This window comes from Schistocerca gregaria, chromosome 6 (genome assembly GCF_023897955.1).
Source record: "Schistocerca gregaria isolate iqSchGreg1 chromosome 6, iqSchGreg1.2, whole genome shotgun sequence".
Lineage (NCBI taxonomy): Eukaryota > Metazoa > Arthropoda > Insecta > Orthoptera > Acrididae > Schistocerca > Schistocerca gregaria.
Genome location: NC_064925.1, coordinates 251,486,040 through 251,503,792, shown reverse-complemented (window position 1 = coordinate 251,503,792; position 17,753 = coordinate 251,486,040). Strand labels below are relative to the sequence as shown.

General features: G+C 42.2%; 1 protein-coding gene across 15 annotated transcripts in view; it reads left to right on the top strand.

Annotated features, from left to right (window-relative positions):
• The window catches only part of LOC126277885 (protein turtle-like), a 798,080-nt gene that overhangs the window by 589,334 nt on the left and 190,993 nt on the right, over nt 1-17,753 (top strand). For 11 of the 15 annotated variants that reach the window (XM_049977435.1, XM_049977434.1, XM_049977430.1 and 8 more), the window contains one exon: nt 5,870-6,003. In XM_049977435.1, coding sequence (XP_049833392.1) covers nt 5,870-6,003 — 134 coding nt within the window. The remainder of the gene's footprint in view (nt 1-5,869; nt 6,004-17,753) is intronic. The other 4 variants (XM_049977425.1, XM_049977433.1, XM_049977436.1 and 1 more) reach the window with 1 other exon arrangement.

Here is a 17,753-nt window from a genome sequence, read left to right as displayed (position 1 = left end):
ATGGATTCAAACAAAAACAAAATAGAATATGAGCAATATACTTATAGTGCACTTAAATCGAGCAGTTCTCACACGAATTTGTAAACAGGAACGTACACATGAAACCACAGAATACTATGCAACGGAACCAGCTTCCGTTTTCTGCGCAACAAAACCAAAAATGGTATCATATACGTATACTCCACCCAATATTACGTATGCAGGCAAAAACAAAGATAATACGGGCAACATATATACAATGTAATTCAAAGTGTACAAAACACACAATAAGTTGTAATCAGAACACAGTGTGATGAAACGATGTTCTGTGTACTGTGAAACTGAATCAAATATGGAAGACTTTATATCATCCAATAGGAAAACGAGATGATGTATCGATAAATTTGCAGTACTCCAAGAGTCCCCCGCCTTGCTAGACGCGCCGTCTAACACGCTGCTTCCAGAGTGGGAAGGCGTGCCGGCCAGCCTGTGTATGGTTTTTAAGGCGGTTTTCCATCTGACTCGGCGAACGCGGGCTGGTTTCCCTTATTCCGCCTCAGTAACACAATGTCGGCAAACACTGTTTCCACGTATGTGTACACCATAATTACTCGACCACGCACACATTTGGGGTTACACTCGTCTGTTATCAGACGTTCCCGAGGGCGGTGGAGAAGAGGGGTGGAGAAGGGGGGGGGGGGTTAACTAGGGGCTGAACCACACAATAACCCTGGGTTCGGTGTGGGTCGGGGTGGGGTTGGTGGGCTGCTGTGGCCTGTTGTGGGGTTGTGACCCACTTAGGGTTACAGCAGGACGGAGCCTCTTCGTCGTTTCTAGGTCCCCAGTTCAATACGCAAAACGCGCGCGCGCGCGCGCACACACACACACACACACACACACACACACACACATATTCTCTACAAGTATCCCAGCAGTGAACCTAGTTCCTGTTACTGGAAGACTTTATATTAGTTTCACCTCCGCCTCGATTCAGTGTGAGCCAGAGTGCATCGGACTGCCTAAAAAGCTACAACCCTCCGTAAAGATGTCTCCACAGAAAGAGACGAAACGTTGCGTTTCAACAGCAAATCCATCCGACCACGATATAATAGCCCAGAATATTTTTATAAGTATGCCGTGAAAGTTCATATTTTGCAATCACTTCCAATGCCTTCCTATGACTTTTTGGCCGCTCAAAGTACCGTCAGTCAGCTTACTTGCTGACTAGACAAACGTTTTACCGATTGAGCAGCTTTTCTTTAAATTTTTGCCTCGTTCTTTCTCTGTGCCAGACTTAATTTCCCAGTTGACTGTTGCTGGAAGGCAAAGGGGTTTGCTGATAAAAGGACACTAGAATATGTTAGGATCACGCAATTACGGCCTTAATTACAGAAAGGGGCATTACTGTATCCGTGCAGCGTGACGTATGTGCCGCGTGCCACAGATCCTTATCGCGGCCTCTTCAGTGGGACACCGCTGTGTTTGTTATTGCTCCACTTAGCGGCTGGAGAATCGTTCAAGTTAATGTAGATGTATGTGGCCAACATAAAAATAACAAGTAAAACCGCCATACCCGATTCTTTAAAAAATCGAACTCACACGTGTAAAACAGCTTCAAAGGTGTGATTACTTTACGAATGGGCTAATGTGTTAAATACTTGACATTAAGCAGCTAATCGAGAAAAAGTTTGGAAAAAGTTTGAAAGTAGCGGTACGTTTACAGTCTGTTGAAAGTCGCCAGGTGCAGCCAGTATCAAACACTGAATGAGTGTAGACTGGGTAATCTGCGCTCTGTTCAAAAGGTTCAAATGGTTCTGAGCACTACGGGACTTAACATCTGAGGTCATCAGTCTCCTAGAACTTAGAACCACTTAAACCTAACTAACCTAAGGACATCACACACATCCATGTCCGAGGCAAGATTCGAACCTGCGACTGTAGCAGTCGCGCGGTTCCGGACTGAAGCGCCTAGAACAGCTCGGACACCGCGGCCGGCTGCGCTCTGTATTAAGCATTTCCTACCAACTTCATCTCAAAAACATTAATGTATGGTTATTTTAATTACTATCTTACTCGGAATATCTATACGGAACGAATACTTGCGTCGTTTCGTTTGCCAAGGGTGTTGGGGTCGGAGGGAGAGTGGACGTACAGTATTATTCATAAGTACCTCCAAAGTTTCAGAAGTCGCCTCGCCAAATCTTCAAGACGTACTGAAGACAGACATACATCAGTGAACAGCGCACCTCTCGAAGTGTGTAATCCACCCTACAGGTGACCAATATGGGCTTCTTTTGTAATGAGGCAAGTGTCAATTCGCAAGAACAAGTAGTTAACGGGAGTGTCCAGGAAGGCATCTCGCTTTGCGAATCTGGTTTATTGCGTAGCCTATTGCAGGTGCGAATCAGTTCCATGTGACGATACGGAGACGAGGGTTAACAATGAAACTTAAGGGCAGCACAACCTATAGGTGCATTCTGTAAATATAATAATTCTGCTAATCATAAGGAGGCATTCCTTTTCCAGTGGGAGTTATCCATAGAAATAACATGCAGCAAATTCCAATTGGTTGTCTAATAACCTATCGTGGAACCCATACGTCCCGCTGATAGTCAACGCGTTAAGAAATATATAGCTTTGCACGCAATTCAACGTTTATAACGTCATATCTCCCGACGTATGTGTCCTATAATTACTTAATTTTACCTGTACATTCAGCAGAATATATGGATACTGTGTGAAAAAATGAGGATAAGGTTGGTAGTAAGAAAGTTTTATTGCATGAACAGCGTAAAGTATATTAAGCCATAAACTTTTCTCCTTTAATGGTTGGGGGGGGGGGGGGGGCAGGGGGGAGAATTGGCAGCGACAAAAACTTGCGTAAAAGTTTGAAATTATGTGTAAAGGTTTGTGTCCTCGGAGTTTTTCGCGGTGGCATGTTCCAGTAAAATCATCTCACTTTCGAATAAAACACTCGCGCTTTCGCCAGCTCCGGCATTCAGTGAAATCAGCTCCTGATGCCGATGGCGGCAACAGCTGTCGAAAGCTCAAGTGTTTTATTCGAAATTATGCGGCTTCTAAGCCGAGAAGATTTTTATTGAATGTTTAAAGGTTGTTGGATGTCGCTAAGAGCTCTGATTTTCAAATAGCACATGAATATAATCTTGGTAATTTGCGCGCCTCAATTGCACTGCTTCAAGACGTATACCGTGTTCCTAACTTTAATGTTTTTTTTATTATTGTGTCAAACCTCTAACGTAAGATTATTGCTTTAAATGAGTAGCTTACGACAGCATTTGACATTTTTAAATTCGTCTAATAACTATACAGAATTTTGAAAAACAATTTATTATTTTCCCTGAAGCCATTATATAGGCAACCTGCAACTCGAATTGTGCGCCACCAACCGAGATGGCCGTTCAGTAAGATGAATCTCTTACCGTTCTACAAGATAATGCGCTGCTGAGCCTTTCTGGCAAATTAATAGCGTGCGCTGGATTGATATTTGGACCGGTATCATTACCGTTTGACAGGGATGACTGAACCAGCTACTGTTAGAGCTTCTCCCGCGAAAAGAAATCTGAGGTTGGATTCGATCTGGCACATTGTGTTGTATTGTATTAAACCGAGGACCTAGAAACGATGGAGAGGATTCGACCCGCTGTAGCCTTCAGTGGTTCACAACCCCACAACAGGCCACAGCAGTCCACCCACACCGAACCCAGACGAGAATTTGCGTGGTAAAGTAATTATGGTGTACGCGTTAGTAGAAACGGTGTTTGCACAGCAATCGCCGGCATAGTGTAGCTGAGGCGGAAGAATTGGAACCAGCGCGCATTCCCCGTGGTAGATGGAAAACCGCCTTAAAAACCATTAACAGGCTGGCCGGCACACCGGACCTCTACACTAATCCGCAGGGCGGGCGTCAGGCACATAGTTTAAATATGTAAGCAAGCATCTTAAATGTGTGCACTCTACCAGGGCCGTTTAAAGAACGTGATGTAGCTCTAGAGGAAAAAAAAAAAAAAAAAAAAACAGGAAAAGTATTGTTTCTATCCTCTACAAGAGATCCATCAGAAAGAATAATGAGTATACATTCAGAAAGTAAAGGATAACAGCTTATAGGCTACGTTAAAATAAATTCAAGACTATCTTCAACCAAAAGGACGATAAAAAAAAAACAGGAAACACTGACAGACGCTGAACTTGGAATTAAATACCTAGCATCTGGCCACAACCGTTAAGAAAGACTGTAAATGCTGTGCTAGTAATTCATGTAATTCATAACTATATTATTATGTACAATACTTACATGTTATTATCAAACTACTGGCCATTAAAATTGCTGTACCACGAAGATCATGAGCTACAGACGTTAAATTTAACCGACAGGAAGAAGATGCTGTGATATGCAAATGATTAGCTTTTCAGAGCATTCACACAAGGTAGGCGCCGGTGGCGACACCTACAACGTGCTGACATGAGGAAAGTTTCCAATCGATTTCTCATATACAAACAGCAGTTGACCGGCGTTGCCTGGTGAAACGTTGTTGTGATGCCTCGTGTAAGGAGGAGAAATGAGTACTATCACGTTTCCGACTTTGATAAAGATCGGATTGTAGCCTATCGCGATTGCGGTTTATCGTATCGCGACATTGCTGCTCGCGTTGGTCGAGATCCAATGGCTGTTAGCAGAATATGGAATCTGCGGGTTCAGCAGGGTAATACGGAACTCCGTGCTGGATCCCAACGGCCTCGTATCACTAGCAGTCGAGATGACAGGCATCTTATCCGCATGGCTGTAAAGGATCGTGCAGCCACGTCTCGATCCCTGAGCCAACAGATGGGGACGTTTGCAAGACAACGACCATCTGCACGAACAGTTCGACGACGTTTGCAGCAGCATGGACTATCAGCTCAGAGACCATGGCTGCGGTAACCCTTGACGCTGCATCACAGACAGGAGCGCCTGTGATAATGTACTCAACGACGAACCTGGGTGCACGAATGGCAAAACGTCATTTTTTCGGATGAATCCAGGTTCTGTTTACAGCATCATGATGGTCGCATCCGTGTTTGGCGACATCGCGGTCAACGCACATTGGAAGCGTGTATTCGTCATCGCCATACTGGCGTAATACCCGGCGTTATGGGTTGGGGTGCCACTGGTTACACGCCTCGGTCACCTCTTGTTCGCATTGACGGCACTTTGAACAGTGGACGTTACATTTCAGCTGTGTTACGACCCATGGCTCTACCCTTCAATCGATCCCTGTGAAAACCTACATTTCAGCAGGTCCTGTACGGGCCTTCCTGGGTACAGAAAATGTTCGGCTGCTGCCCTGGCTAGCACATTCTCCAGATCTCTCACCAACTGAAAACGTCTGGTCAGTGGTCACCGAGCAACTGGCTCGTCAGAATACGCCAGTCACTACTCTTGATGAACTGTGGTATCGTGTCGAAGCTGCAACGGCAGCTGTACCTGTACACGCCATCCAAGCTCTGTTTCACTCAATCCCCAGGCATATCAAGGCCGTTATTACTGCCAGAGGTGATTGTTCTGGGTACTGATTTCTCAGGACCTATGCACCCAAATTGCGTGAAAATGTAATCACATGTCAGATCTAGTATAATATATTTGTCCAATAAATACCCGTTTATCATCTGCATTTCTTCTTGGTGTAGCAATTTTAATGGCCAGTAGTGTAATACAAAAGTGGAGAAATATGTTGCATCACCAAAGCATGCTAATGTCGCATTGATTATATTCAGATTCAGAAGAGTGTACTGTGGTCTTCGGAGAATAGATCAACAACGCCTGTACTTTAAATAATAAGCAGGTACACGGAACTACATGGATAGTTGTGAAGCACTGTACTTTTGTCCACAGGCCTTTGCTTCCAAGATGCAGTGCACATCACCGCCATCTTGGGAGAATCTGTGGTGTTCAACTGCCACGTTGAGTTCCCGGGCGATCATCCCGTGCCCTACGTGTTGCAGTGGGAGAAGAAGGTAGGCGAAACGGTAGGCCAAAAACTCTGTTCTATTTCTCTCGTTCGAAAATTTTAAAAAAAGAAAACACCAGTTTTTTCTTGTAAAAGGATGCATGCGTTGCAGTGGGACAGAGTTGGCATGTTGGCAGCGAAACATGATAAATCACCGAGTGTCTTTTGACTCTGAAATACACCAAACTTTGCAGCATGCAATGTGTCTCTTTCAGGAGCAGCAGCCTTGAAGAGCACGCGAATGTGAGCAGCGGGACGCACTTTTTCTCCAAAATTAAGATTACGAGATGGTTCTGACTGCCTTTAAATACTTTGGCGTCTCTCATCATTTCCATCTTACTTCTTTCACTGCTCCCCAACGCAGAAATGCGATTTCCACCATTATAAATACCGCATTCCCTGCATGATCGTCGTACAGCCTCTCTAAATGATCAAAAATGACGTTCTGTCTATTTTTCATGCTTTCTCTCTTAGACGACAGTGGTTGCCAAAGATTTAGTTTCAAGTTCTACAAACTGCACAGCTGTAAGACCCTACTTTGCCGTGTCTTACTAACCAGACTTCATCCTATGTGGCGATGCGTTCACACCACCACTAATTTTTATGAAGCCCATTTTGCACGAGCAAATTTTTTGTCTCCATCAGCTATTAGTGACAAGTTAGTCTACTGCAGCGTCCCCGCGAGTTTATTCTTGTGCTGTGAGTCCCCCTGTCACGAGTGGTCGTTTTCATTTACACGTCAGCTCCAAAACTGCCTCTTTGTGAGAGCTGTCTGCTATGCAGCTTGGCACCAGAAAGGTAAAGTGAGGTTATGAGGGACCATATTTTTCCCGAAAAATTCGAAATATAGTAACAAGAACGCAGTTACAACTAATGATAATAGAGTTTACTAGTGGTCAAAGCGAAATTCGCAGAAGATCTCCTTGACAAAGGTCATATGGTAAATTCTTCACACTCCTGATACCTGAACGAATACGAAATGTTTCTTCAAACATTTCAGAACACCTACGTGTATCCCCTCAGAAAAATTTGTACTTACAAACATGCCAAACAATCTTCAGAAGGCTATAAATTGCGTTGTTTTACTTCATCCTTTCTATTTTGTTTTCTTTCCAAGTATAAAACTACATTGAAAGATAGTTTTATCATTAAACAGATATGACTTTTCTATTTACGTTGTTATTTGTGCATAGTGTGGGCTTTTCTTTGTCCAGGTATTGCAAAACCTTTCTGCTTTCAGATATTTCGTGTCTCCGCACTAATAGGAAACATACCAGGTCCTCTTAAAACTTCTGCAAACCAAGACAAGCTCTACTTCCCTTCATTATCACATTAATCATGAGAAATACACAACAAAAAACACATGAGCACAGTATGAAACGCTTTCCTAAATGAAATGTTCAATATGCCCTCCGCTAGCAAGGATAAAACAATCAAGCTGGCGTCGTATTGAATCCCTGTAGAATTACGAAGACTCTGTACATCTTGTACCGGGGTTCCGTACACAAGAGCATTCAAATGCCTCCACAAAGAAAGATCTAGTGGGTTTAGGTCAGCAGAGCGTGGTGGACAAAGAATTGGTCCACCTTTGTTTATACATCGGACACGGAGGATAAAAATCGTAGAGGGAGACCAAGAGATGACTACACTACGCAGATTCAGAAGGATGTAGGTTGCAGTGGGTACTGGGAGATGAAGAGGCTTGCACAGGATAGAGTAGCATGGAGAGCTGCATCAAACCAGTCTCAGGACTGAAGACCACAACAACAACAACAACTAACATTAACAGTGAGGTGGGGAGGAACTCCATCGTGCATGAAGCACATATTTTGTCACACTCGTAAAGACACACATTCCAGCAGACTAGGTAGAGTATTCTCTCAGAAACCATGGTAACTTCCTCCTTTGCGCCTGGGTGGAAAACCTTCAGGCCCTAATAGGGTTGCCATATTTCGCTGGAACCTCGTCGGGATACTCTGAAATGGGGGTGTAGAAATTAAATAAAATTTATTTAATATAATTACTTTGTATTTATAACACACTTATATGAAACTTGTTGCGCTTTAGTAGCTGGCAGGCCATGTTTAACCTTTTTCAGCAAGTCTTATTTCCCAAGTCGTATTTCCCTTTTACATATTTTTAAAACTCCATGCAAGTCAGCTTGCACTTAAACTGGCACTATAAGAGTGATTCCGCAGTCTCTGGCAGCAGTCGACTTCTTTCATTACTCCACTGGGCCGACATCAGCCAAAAACTTTTTCCATAGAGGCGTTGTGTGCGGGAATACAATACACACATTCGCATAACTTCAGCAGTTGCCATTTGCGTTCAGAATTCTCGGTTTCCGTAAGGAAGTAAATCCACCTTTCTTCCACAGTCTGTTTAGACTTCCATTCTTTCGAGTCACGCTTAGTTTCTAATAAGCTCTTCAGATACATATTTTCTTGAAAACAATTGTTGCCTGAAATCTCCGCACCATTTTTAGCCAGTTATAGAATAGTGTTTGCAATCATCACCCAATCTGGGGTTTCAGATAGTGTCATCTAGTTAACTACTTGATATTTATTAAAAGAAACAGCCTATTTGTCTAAGTAATCAAATGCTATGCTATAGAAAGCTACTGTCTCTTATAGAAATTTTGAAACTAAATTAATTATTTCTTGGTTAAGGTTATTCTTTCATTTGTTCAGATTCATCTTTTTGCATGCCAATAAAACTGGCATTGTTCCTTTTATTTAGACAGCTTTGAGCGTCGATTAATATACACTATGTTATCAAAAGTATCCGGACACCTAGCTGAAAATGACTTACAAGTTCGTGGAGTCCTCCAGCGGTAATGCTGGAATTCAATATGGTATTGGCTCACCCTTTGCATAGATGATAGCTTCCACTCACGCAGGCATACGTTCAATCACGTGTTGCAAGGTTCCTTGGGCAATGGCTGCCCATTCTCCACGGCGTGCGGCACTGAGGAGAGGTATCGATGTCGGTTGGTAAGGCCTGGCACGAAGGCGGCGTTCCAAAACATCCCTAATGTGTTCTATAGGATTCAGGTCAGAACTCTGTGCAGGCCAGTCCATTACATGGATGTCATTGTCCTGTAACCACTACGCCACAGGCTGTGCATTATGAACAGGTGCTCGATCGTGCTGAAAGATGCAATCGCCATCCCTGAATTGCTCTTCAACAGTGGGAAGCAAGAAGTTAAATCACCAATGTAGGCCTGTGCTGTGATAGTGCCACGCAAAACTACAAGGGGCGCAAGCCCCCTCCATGAAAAACAAGACCACACCATAACATCACAGACTCCTAATTTTACTGTTGGCACTACACACGCTGGCAGGTGACGTTCGCCTGGCATTCGCCATACCCACACCTTGCCATCGGATCGCCGCACTGTACCGTGATTCATCACTCCACAGTACATTTTTACACTGTTCAATCGTCCAATGTTTACCCTCCTTACACCAAGTAAGGCGTCGTTCAGCATTTACCGGTGTGATGTGCGGTTTATGAGCAGCCGCTCGACCATGAAATCCAACTTTCCTCACCTCCCGCGCAACTGTCGTAGTACTTGCAGTGGATCCTGACGCAGTTTGGAATTCCTGTGTGATGGTCTGGATAGATGTCTGCCTATTACACATTACGTCCCTCTTCAACTGTCGGCGGTCTCTGTCAGTCAACAGACGAGGTCGGCCTGTACGCTTTTGTGCTGTACATGTCCCTTCGCGTTTCCACTTCACTATCACATCGGAAACAGTGGACCTAAGAGTGTTTAGGAGTGTGGAAATCTCGGGTACAGACGTATGACACAAGTGACACCCAATCACCAGAGTACGTTCGAAGTCCGTGAGTTCTGCTGAGCGCCCCATTCTGCTCTCTCACGATGTCTAATTATTACCGAGGTGGCTAATAAGGAGTACCCGGCAGCACAATGCACCTAATGTGAAAAACGTATGTTTGTGAGGATGTCCGGATACTTTTGATCACATACGGTATGTCTTATTTCACTTATCGTGACTTTATTCTTCTTCATGCTTTTTAATTTCTTTCCAGCCAAATTTGACTGCAGAAACAGAAGTAAATTTTAATGATCGGACTATTGAAAAAAACCTGAAATTACTTTAGGTCGCCTGTCTTCGGCATAGAATCCAAAGCTTAAGAATTCTATCACCTGCGCGCATTAACGACAGTCAAATCTTGTTTTTGAATGAGACAGATGAGTCTCATGATTGACAGAACTTTTTCAGCTTCTCTGTTCTTATCGTGTATGCTGAAAAATAATTAAATATTTTCATGACGATTATTTCAGTGTCGAGAGCTAAGAGTCCATCAGAGCTTGATACAGCAGTGCGCAGAATGTAGGTAGGGCATCCAGTTCCTTCCACATTTCTTCCTAATTATTCTTTAATTTGGTGAAACTCACTCCACTGGCAGCGCTGATGAAGCCCTCCGAAGTTGGTATTGAATCCACAAAAAGCAAGTACGGTAATTTATCTAATGGAATTTGCGGTTGTCTTAAAGTGCCTTGACAAATCTATGCAGCTGCCTTTGACGTTTCCTTACTCAGCGAATCAAACTTCAACAGCTTCTGTTGGATTCCGTTAGTTTCAGTAAAGTATTGCACAACTAAACGAAATATCTTTCAAGCCTTTGGTTCAATATGTCGCTGCCTACGCCGTAAAACGAAACTTCTTGCAATTGTTTTTATGCATTCGGACACGAAGTGTGGTGTGAGAACATTTTTAACGATAGCTGTATCTTTGGTGCTGGCTGTAGGCTGCTGTGCCGCGACCTTAGGGTCGGGATACATTGCGGCAATCAGTGTTACGGTGCTGTCAGAGAAATGAAGGACTTATTTATTATTCCCCTGCTGGGCAGACCGTTCGCCGGGTGCCGGTCTTTCAATCTGACGCCACTTCGGTGACCTGCAGTCGATGAGGATGATAGGATGATGATGAGGAGAGCACAACACCCAGTCCCTGGGCGGAGAAAATTCCCCGACCCAGACGGGAATCGAACCTGGGCCCAGAGGATTGACTCTGGGCCGGGTTGGAGTGATGATGCTTGACAACTTTATATGCTGTTGCTAGTTATGCAGCAACTAGAAATTATTCCTGGGTATCTTCTTTTATCGTGAATGTAGGAGTAGGCTTTAATGTCGATGCTGCCGCCCGTCTATTTGTATGATTCTACGTAGAAAAGTGATGCCTGACATTATCCTTAGCTTCCAGAGTTACTGCGGTGAAACAGCTACAAACCTCACACAACGCTTCCTGATCCGTACGTCCTTTTTTGATAAAACCACTCTTTTGTGTAATCATCCGAAAAGTGGCCATTCTTAGGCATTTTCGCAAGTATGATACGTTTGTTAGACGTTAAACAGTCTTCACTTCAGTCATCGAAGTACAAATCACTATACACTTCACACCCTATATACCCGCACTAAACACCTGAAACTTTAACATATGTTTTGAGTGAGGTCCACCTTTAGCATATACAATTTTGTTTTTTGTCCCAGAAATGTTTCACTGCAGTTGCAGCATCATCAATGGTTTTTATTATTATTATGGCTTCTTACTGCTGTGTTACGTTTATACAGTGACTGTTTTCCTTTACAGTTTGTCACCTGCAAGGTTTCTTGTCGTCTTCTTCATTGTGAAGTTCTATGTATTGAGTTGTCACTGTGACTGTTACTGTCACTGTTTACCAGCTGGCTGTGACAACTCAATACATAGAACTTGACAATGAAGAAGATGACGAAATAAGAAACCTTGCAGGTGACAAACTGTAAAGAAAAACAGTCACTGTATAAACGCAACACAGCAGTAAGAAGCCATAATAATAAAAAAAACCACAGATGATGCTGCAACTGCAGTGAAACATTTCTGGAACAAAAAACAAAATTGTGTTTTGACAAATGTGGACCCCACTCAAAACATATGTTATTGTTAAATCAAACACAGACAAAAGAGCTTCAACATCAAGATGATTAACTTGAAACATTACTAACTTGCAGTCGTTGTTCGTATTACGCTAATCGTCTTATCAGCTCGCTATCCAAATTGGAACTGCCCAATTGCTCCGCTTAGCGCTGCTTAAATAATTCCGCCCCGTACTGCTTGATAAGTCTGGTATCATCTCGAATGATGGCGCTAGATCTATAAGGCAACATGCAACGCCATCTGTGAGATGATCTTATCAACTAAAACTTGTTGACATAAATAAAGCTAAATTAGACTGCATTTACATGTTGCGCTAATAATCGCTTTGCTCCAGTACTTGAGCAAAGCTCGTAACAGTATTTTGTAAAATCAGGACAAAATTGGGTCTTGGTGGGATATCGGGATGGATGGCTACCCTAGAGCCTAACAGTCACGTGCCCCAACGTCGACAGAAAATCTTTGTTGATGACGTGACTGTACCATTTCGAGGGGATTCTCGACAACCCAAACGTGCTGATAATGAAAATTTACAATCTGACCGCGTTAAAATCAAAGAATAAAATGAGTTCTGACACGAACAAAAAGCGTCCCGGACTTACATCCGTTAACCATTTCATTCACCTATGTGTGAGGAATGTTTCCGGAATGTTTGGCCATATCTTCTTGTTACACATGTATATTAGGAGTGATCCTGACAGGAATAGGGTAACTATCGATGTTAGCAGATGACGACTCTGCTTCTGTGCGTGAACAGTTTGCAGTACAAAAATTTTAGAACCCCATACTCGGCTCAAGCAATTGATCATTTGACATCACTGCTTTAGTGACGACGTGGTTCGCTGTTGATTTACATGTAATCACGTGACATTCACCCACAACGAGTAGTCAATTCTGACGGAAAGTCGCTCTCGTAAAACGGGCTTTTTGTTACGTTGTCATGTCTAAACTGCATCAGAGTCTGATTTTTTTTCTCTCAGATAGACAGGAATTATGACATCACGCAATACTCATTCCGTCATGCTGCGACATCTTGTAGCATTATAAAAGTTACGTCTGAGAAGTACAGATCCTGGGCGCTTTTACTGCATCACAGTCCATTAAATTACCACTATCTTCGCGGTATCTTTGTCCTGACAAGAGGAAGAGTAGACATTTTACTTTCGTACTTGCTTTTGTTACATCAGTCGGTGCAGTTAAAAGTAATAATAGCTAGATTAAAAAGACTTTCACAAACTCAATAAGTCCTTACTATTTCAACAAAGCAGTTTCGCATTGCTCCAAAATACCATCTCAGGCATTTGTAAACATTAAATTTTCCCCTTACAATCTGGAAAAGTAAGATCTAAGACATTTCCCAAATGTAATTTCTTCTTTTATCGCTCGAGTGCGATCTCCCAGACACTAACAACAGTTTGTCGTCAAACAAAGAACGTGACGTCACTACATAAAAAGAAACTTCTCCAAAGCGATTATCAGTGATGTTGCTTCGCAGCAACGCAAATCACGTTCTCCATGTTGAATTGACTCGCTGCAGTTTTAAAAGACGTTCTACTAAAATATAATTTCTTCCATTTTGCTTGTGATTCCCGGTTCTTCACAGAGAGATGGTTTGCCATTTCGTTCCTCGTCATTCAGTCCTGTCTGACCACACTGGAAGGATCTGCGCCACCTAAGCATTGCGTCGTATGACAGCGCATTGGTACCATACACTTCCATCACTTTCTCATGGGTTGTTCAGACTTTGTTACCCACCAAACGAGGAAAACGAATTACTGCACGATACTGCATTTTATCAGCAGGATGTGTTATTTTAATTTGGCCCCTCCAGCAGCTTACGGCGAGCTGATTTCGATGTGTGTCAGAACTACAGACATGAACCCGCACAAAAACAAATAGTTAATTACGTAACTTCCGTTTTTCGACGTGATAATTAAAACGTAGACTTGCTCTCATATTGTCTGCAACGATTGACGGGCATGAATTTTGTGGGAAAAAATGAATAAAAAACTCACTTTAATCGCTTTTTAAACAAACTGAGCAGCAATGTCCCTACGACAGTTTGTAGGAGGGGGGGGGGGGGGGGGGGGGAGGGTGAAAGGGGTCTCGGTCTGGAGTATGGAGTATTTTTAATATTTCGGAAGACCAATGGCGACTTGTAATTAATCATAAAAAAGTTGCATTTCCGATCCTGTTAAAAACCTGAGTAATACCGACTTTTAAACCATTTTCTTGAAATAAAAGCGCCTGATTTACCCTATATTTTCCTTTCTCTGAGAACTAAGGGGGGGGGGGGGGGGTTATCTGCTTAAATCATCACCGGTACTCTTGCACTGTCAGGACAGTGCACTGTTAGAGTTTATATGTTTTCGAATTTGTGTACATGATTCGCTTGCATCCTGAGGACAGTTCGAGGAAGACTTTCCAGAGTGGAGTGGGATAACCACAAAGAACAGGGTGACTCAAAGAGAAAGAACAAATTTCAGTTGTTTATTTCAAACAAACGGCGAAACACTTCGCGCATGTCACTGGATAGAGAGAGGTTCAAAGTTTTATGTTCGCGCAGACATTATACCATACAATCAACAGAAGCACCATGAGTCGAGAAACAACTCTTTCCACACATGAATCAACAGGTTCCTCTTTATTGGATCGACAGCTTCAGTAATTTGATTTCTCAGCTCTTGAAGACTAATTTCTTTTATGTACCCTCACAAGATGTGAAGTCTGGTGGCCAGGAATGCCAAAATCAACAAGATTTTCTTATCCACCTCTTCCAATCCAATGTTGTGGGATGATGGTGTTAAGATACCTCCGCACCTCAAGATGAAAGTGAGGTAGGGCGCCGTCATGCATAAAAATGAAATCTTTGGAATCTTCGTGAAGTTAAGAAATCAACTAATTTTGCAGTATGTCTAGCTATGAAATTCCTGTCGCAGTTCCCTCCACAAAAACGGTCTATAAATTTTGTGAACAGAAACGGCACAAAACATATTCCTTTTCGGTCAGTCTCTTTCATGTTCGACGACGATACAAGGATTTTGCCATCCCTAGGTTCTTACATTATGGCGGTTTACTTTACCCGATAGATGACATGTCCATTCGTCCGACAAGATGAATTGTAGGAAAAAGAGGCCTTTGCCATATCCGGGAGAAATGAAATACAAAATTCGTACCCAGTGTCATGGTCGCCAGGGCCCATTTGCTGCAGTGACTGCAACTTGAACTCATCGTATGCGGGCGTCGTTTCAGAACACGCCAAACCCTTGTTTGAGGAAGTTGAAGCCCTAGGTTGCCCGTCTTCTGGAGTTCCTGAAGCGCCGTATGAACGCATCTCGTATACGTTCGACATTTTTATCAGAGATGCGTGGCCGACCACTGCTCTTCTCTTTGCATATGCAACCAACTTCCAAGAATTTTGTATGCCAGCCATAAATTTTCTTGTGCAGAGGTGGCTTCTCGCTGAATGCACGTTGCACTTGGACAATAGATGACTTCACGCAAATTCCTACACACAAAATGATTTTTGTTGTGATATAGTTCTCATGTTGCTACAAGATACATAAACCAGAAAGGTAGGCCATTCCGGCGAGTACGCTCTCATTGGCAGCGACGTGTTAATTCACTTGACAGCCAGCGCTGGCGCGGTCACACACTCGCTAACGGGAATCTCACACAGTAAAACAATTTTTCACTCCTCTTTTCATTCGATTTTGAGCATCTCATTGACGGAGTTCAAGATGATTCGAATTAGTATTTGAAATATTCGACAGCAAATATAAAGCGGCAAAGGCATTGATGACAACACTTTTTGATACGCCCGCTAAACCCGCTGGGCAGAACAGGTAGTAGGATTGTGGATAGGGTTTTACAGCCAGAGCGGCACATAGCCGGAACTTTACGGAATGCAACTCTTTCACGGCTGAAGGCCTCCAACAAGAAGTCTTAACAAGAAAAAAATCCAATTAAGATAGCAATAAAATAATTCAAAAAACAACATATTCAAAGAGCAATACAACTGGCTGAGGGCCACAATTAAATTTCAAAACTTCAGAATATATTACCATAGTCCTTTAAAGGCAGAGGGACAGCATGTTTAACAACAAGAAATATTAAAAATTAACAAGATAAAAATCCAATTAAGGTAACAGTAAAATAATTGAAAAAAGCAACATATGCAAGGTGCAATACCAATGGCTGAGGGCAACAATTAAACTTCAAAATTTTTTAATGTATTACCATTATCTTTAAAGGCAGAAGGCCGTAGAGTTTAAGCTTGAAAGGTAAATTTAAAAATTAATTTTGCAAAATTTTAATAAAACTGTTTTGGCCACTCTGCCATTTGTAGCATATTACATAGGCCATGTATTCCTTCTTGAAACAACAACCAACGACTGGTTACGTATTATCCATGACTTTTCGACTGTGTAGAAGTCGTCGGTGGCAAATGTATCGTAATACAGTTCCACATATGCTGCCACACATTTTTTGTGCAGTGGAGACATTCCTGCTGACTTCGAACGTCGCGTGACCATTCTCAGGCATATTAAAGGATGCACTAACATCGTATGAAACTGTTTTTTATTACCATTTGTGTCAGGGAAAGCAGGTTAATCAAAAAATTAATACGGCAATTTGGCAACCGAATTCACAATCGGCAATTGGATTATAACACCTAAAGCGATAACTGTGAAACCAATTATTATGATTGGTCCTTCATAACTGTTTGCAAGACTGGGATCAGTGATACTTTACGGGTACTGAAGACGATTCACATAATAATATATTTGGTACTTAATGCCAAGGTGTTTGACACAAAGATTCGATGAGGGATGTAAAATTTTTCGGTAAAAGAAATCGACTTATCAAAGGCTGTATTTCCTGCCTGTAAGGACTGTTTCGGCGATGCTGGGTAGTAGTAATTGGCAATCTGGTGTTATTACACGTAATTATAAAGTATCCTAAACGTTGCAAATACACAAAATGTCTTAAGACAAAACGAAATAATTAATAAGAATTTTGTTTACGTGTCCACCACCTGCAGCGAGCACAGACATATTCATTTTGTAAACAACAAACGCCATAATCTTGCTTTGATGTATTTTATTTGTTCTACACGCCTTTTGCCTCTTACTTTAAGGCATTTTCAATAGAATCTTTGGGATATTTGTAGATTATGAAACAGCTCACCCCTTATTTTTTACATGAATAAATGATTACTTACAGTTAATCCAGTTTGTGGCTGGCATCTGCGTTTCTTCTCATCTGGTCGCAAGCTGCAGGTCGCACTATGACTTCACTTACGAGACATAAGCACGTTTTCACGTTGTAATTTTTTTTCTTCACATTTTTCATGTACTTTGTGCTAATTGGCGTGGAGCACAACTATTCTTCTGTCACTAGCTGCGGATATTTTACCAAAAACTGATTTAAAGTCGTAACTACCGTGTGTTCAATTTATGTCTCTTCTAAATGGGTTTGTTTACGTACATGTTGCCGACCTAATGAAGTATATGCTGGAAATTAAATTCTGTTTATTCTGTTCCGTTTGTACCTGTTTATGTGTGTGTGTGTGTAGATAGTCAGGGCGAATTGTAGAAAGTTGAATGTGAATGTAATATGTGTCAGAGCGTAGTTGAAGTTTTCGTGTTCGGCTGATTCGAGTTTTGGTTTAACTATTGGTTTAACTATTCTGTTGACATGTTGTTCTACTATTTAACAATTAATGTAAGCAGTGAATTTACACTTACATGAACCCCACCACAAAACATTTAATCCTAAATTTAATCAGCTGAACACCAAAACTTTCAACCTCTCTTTGACAACT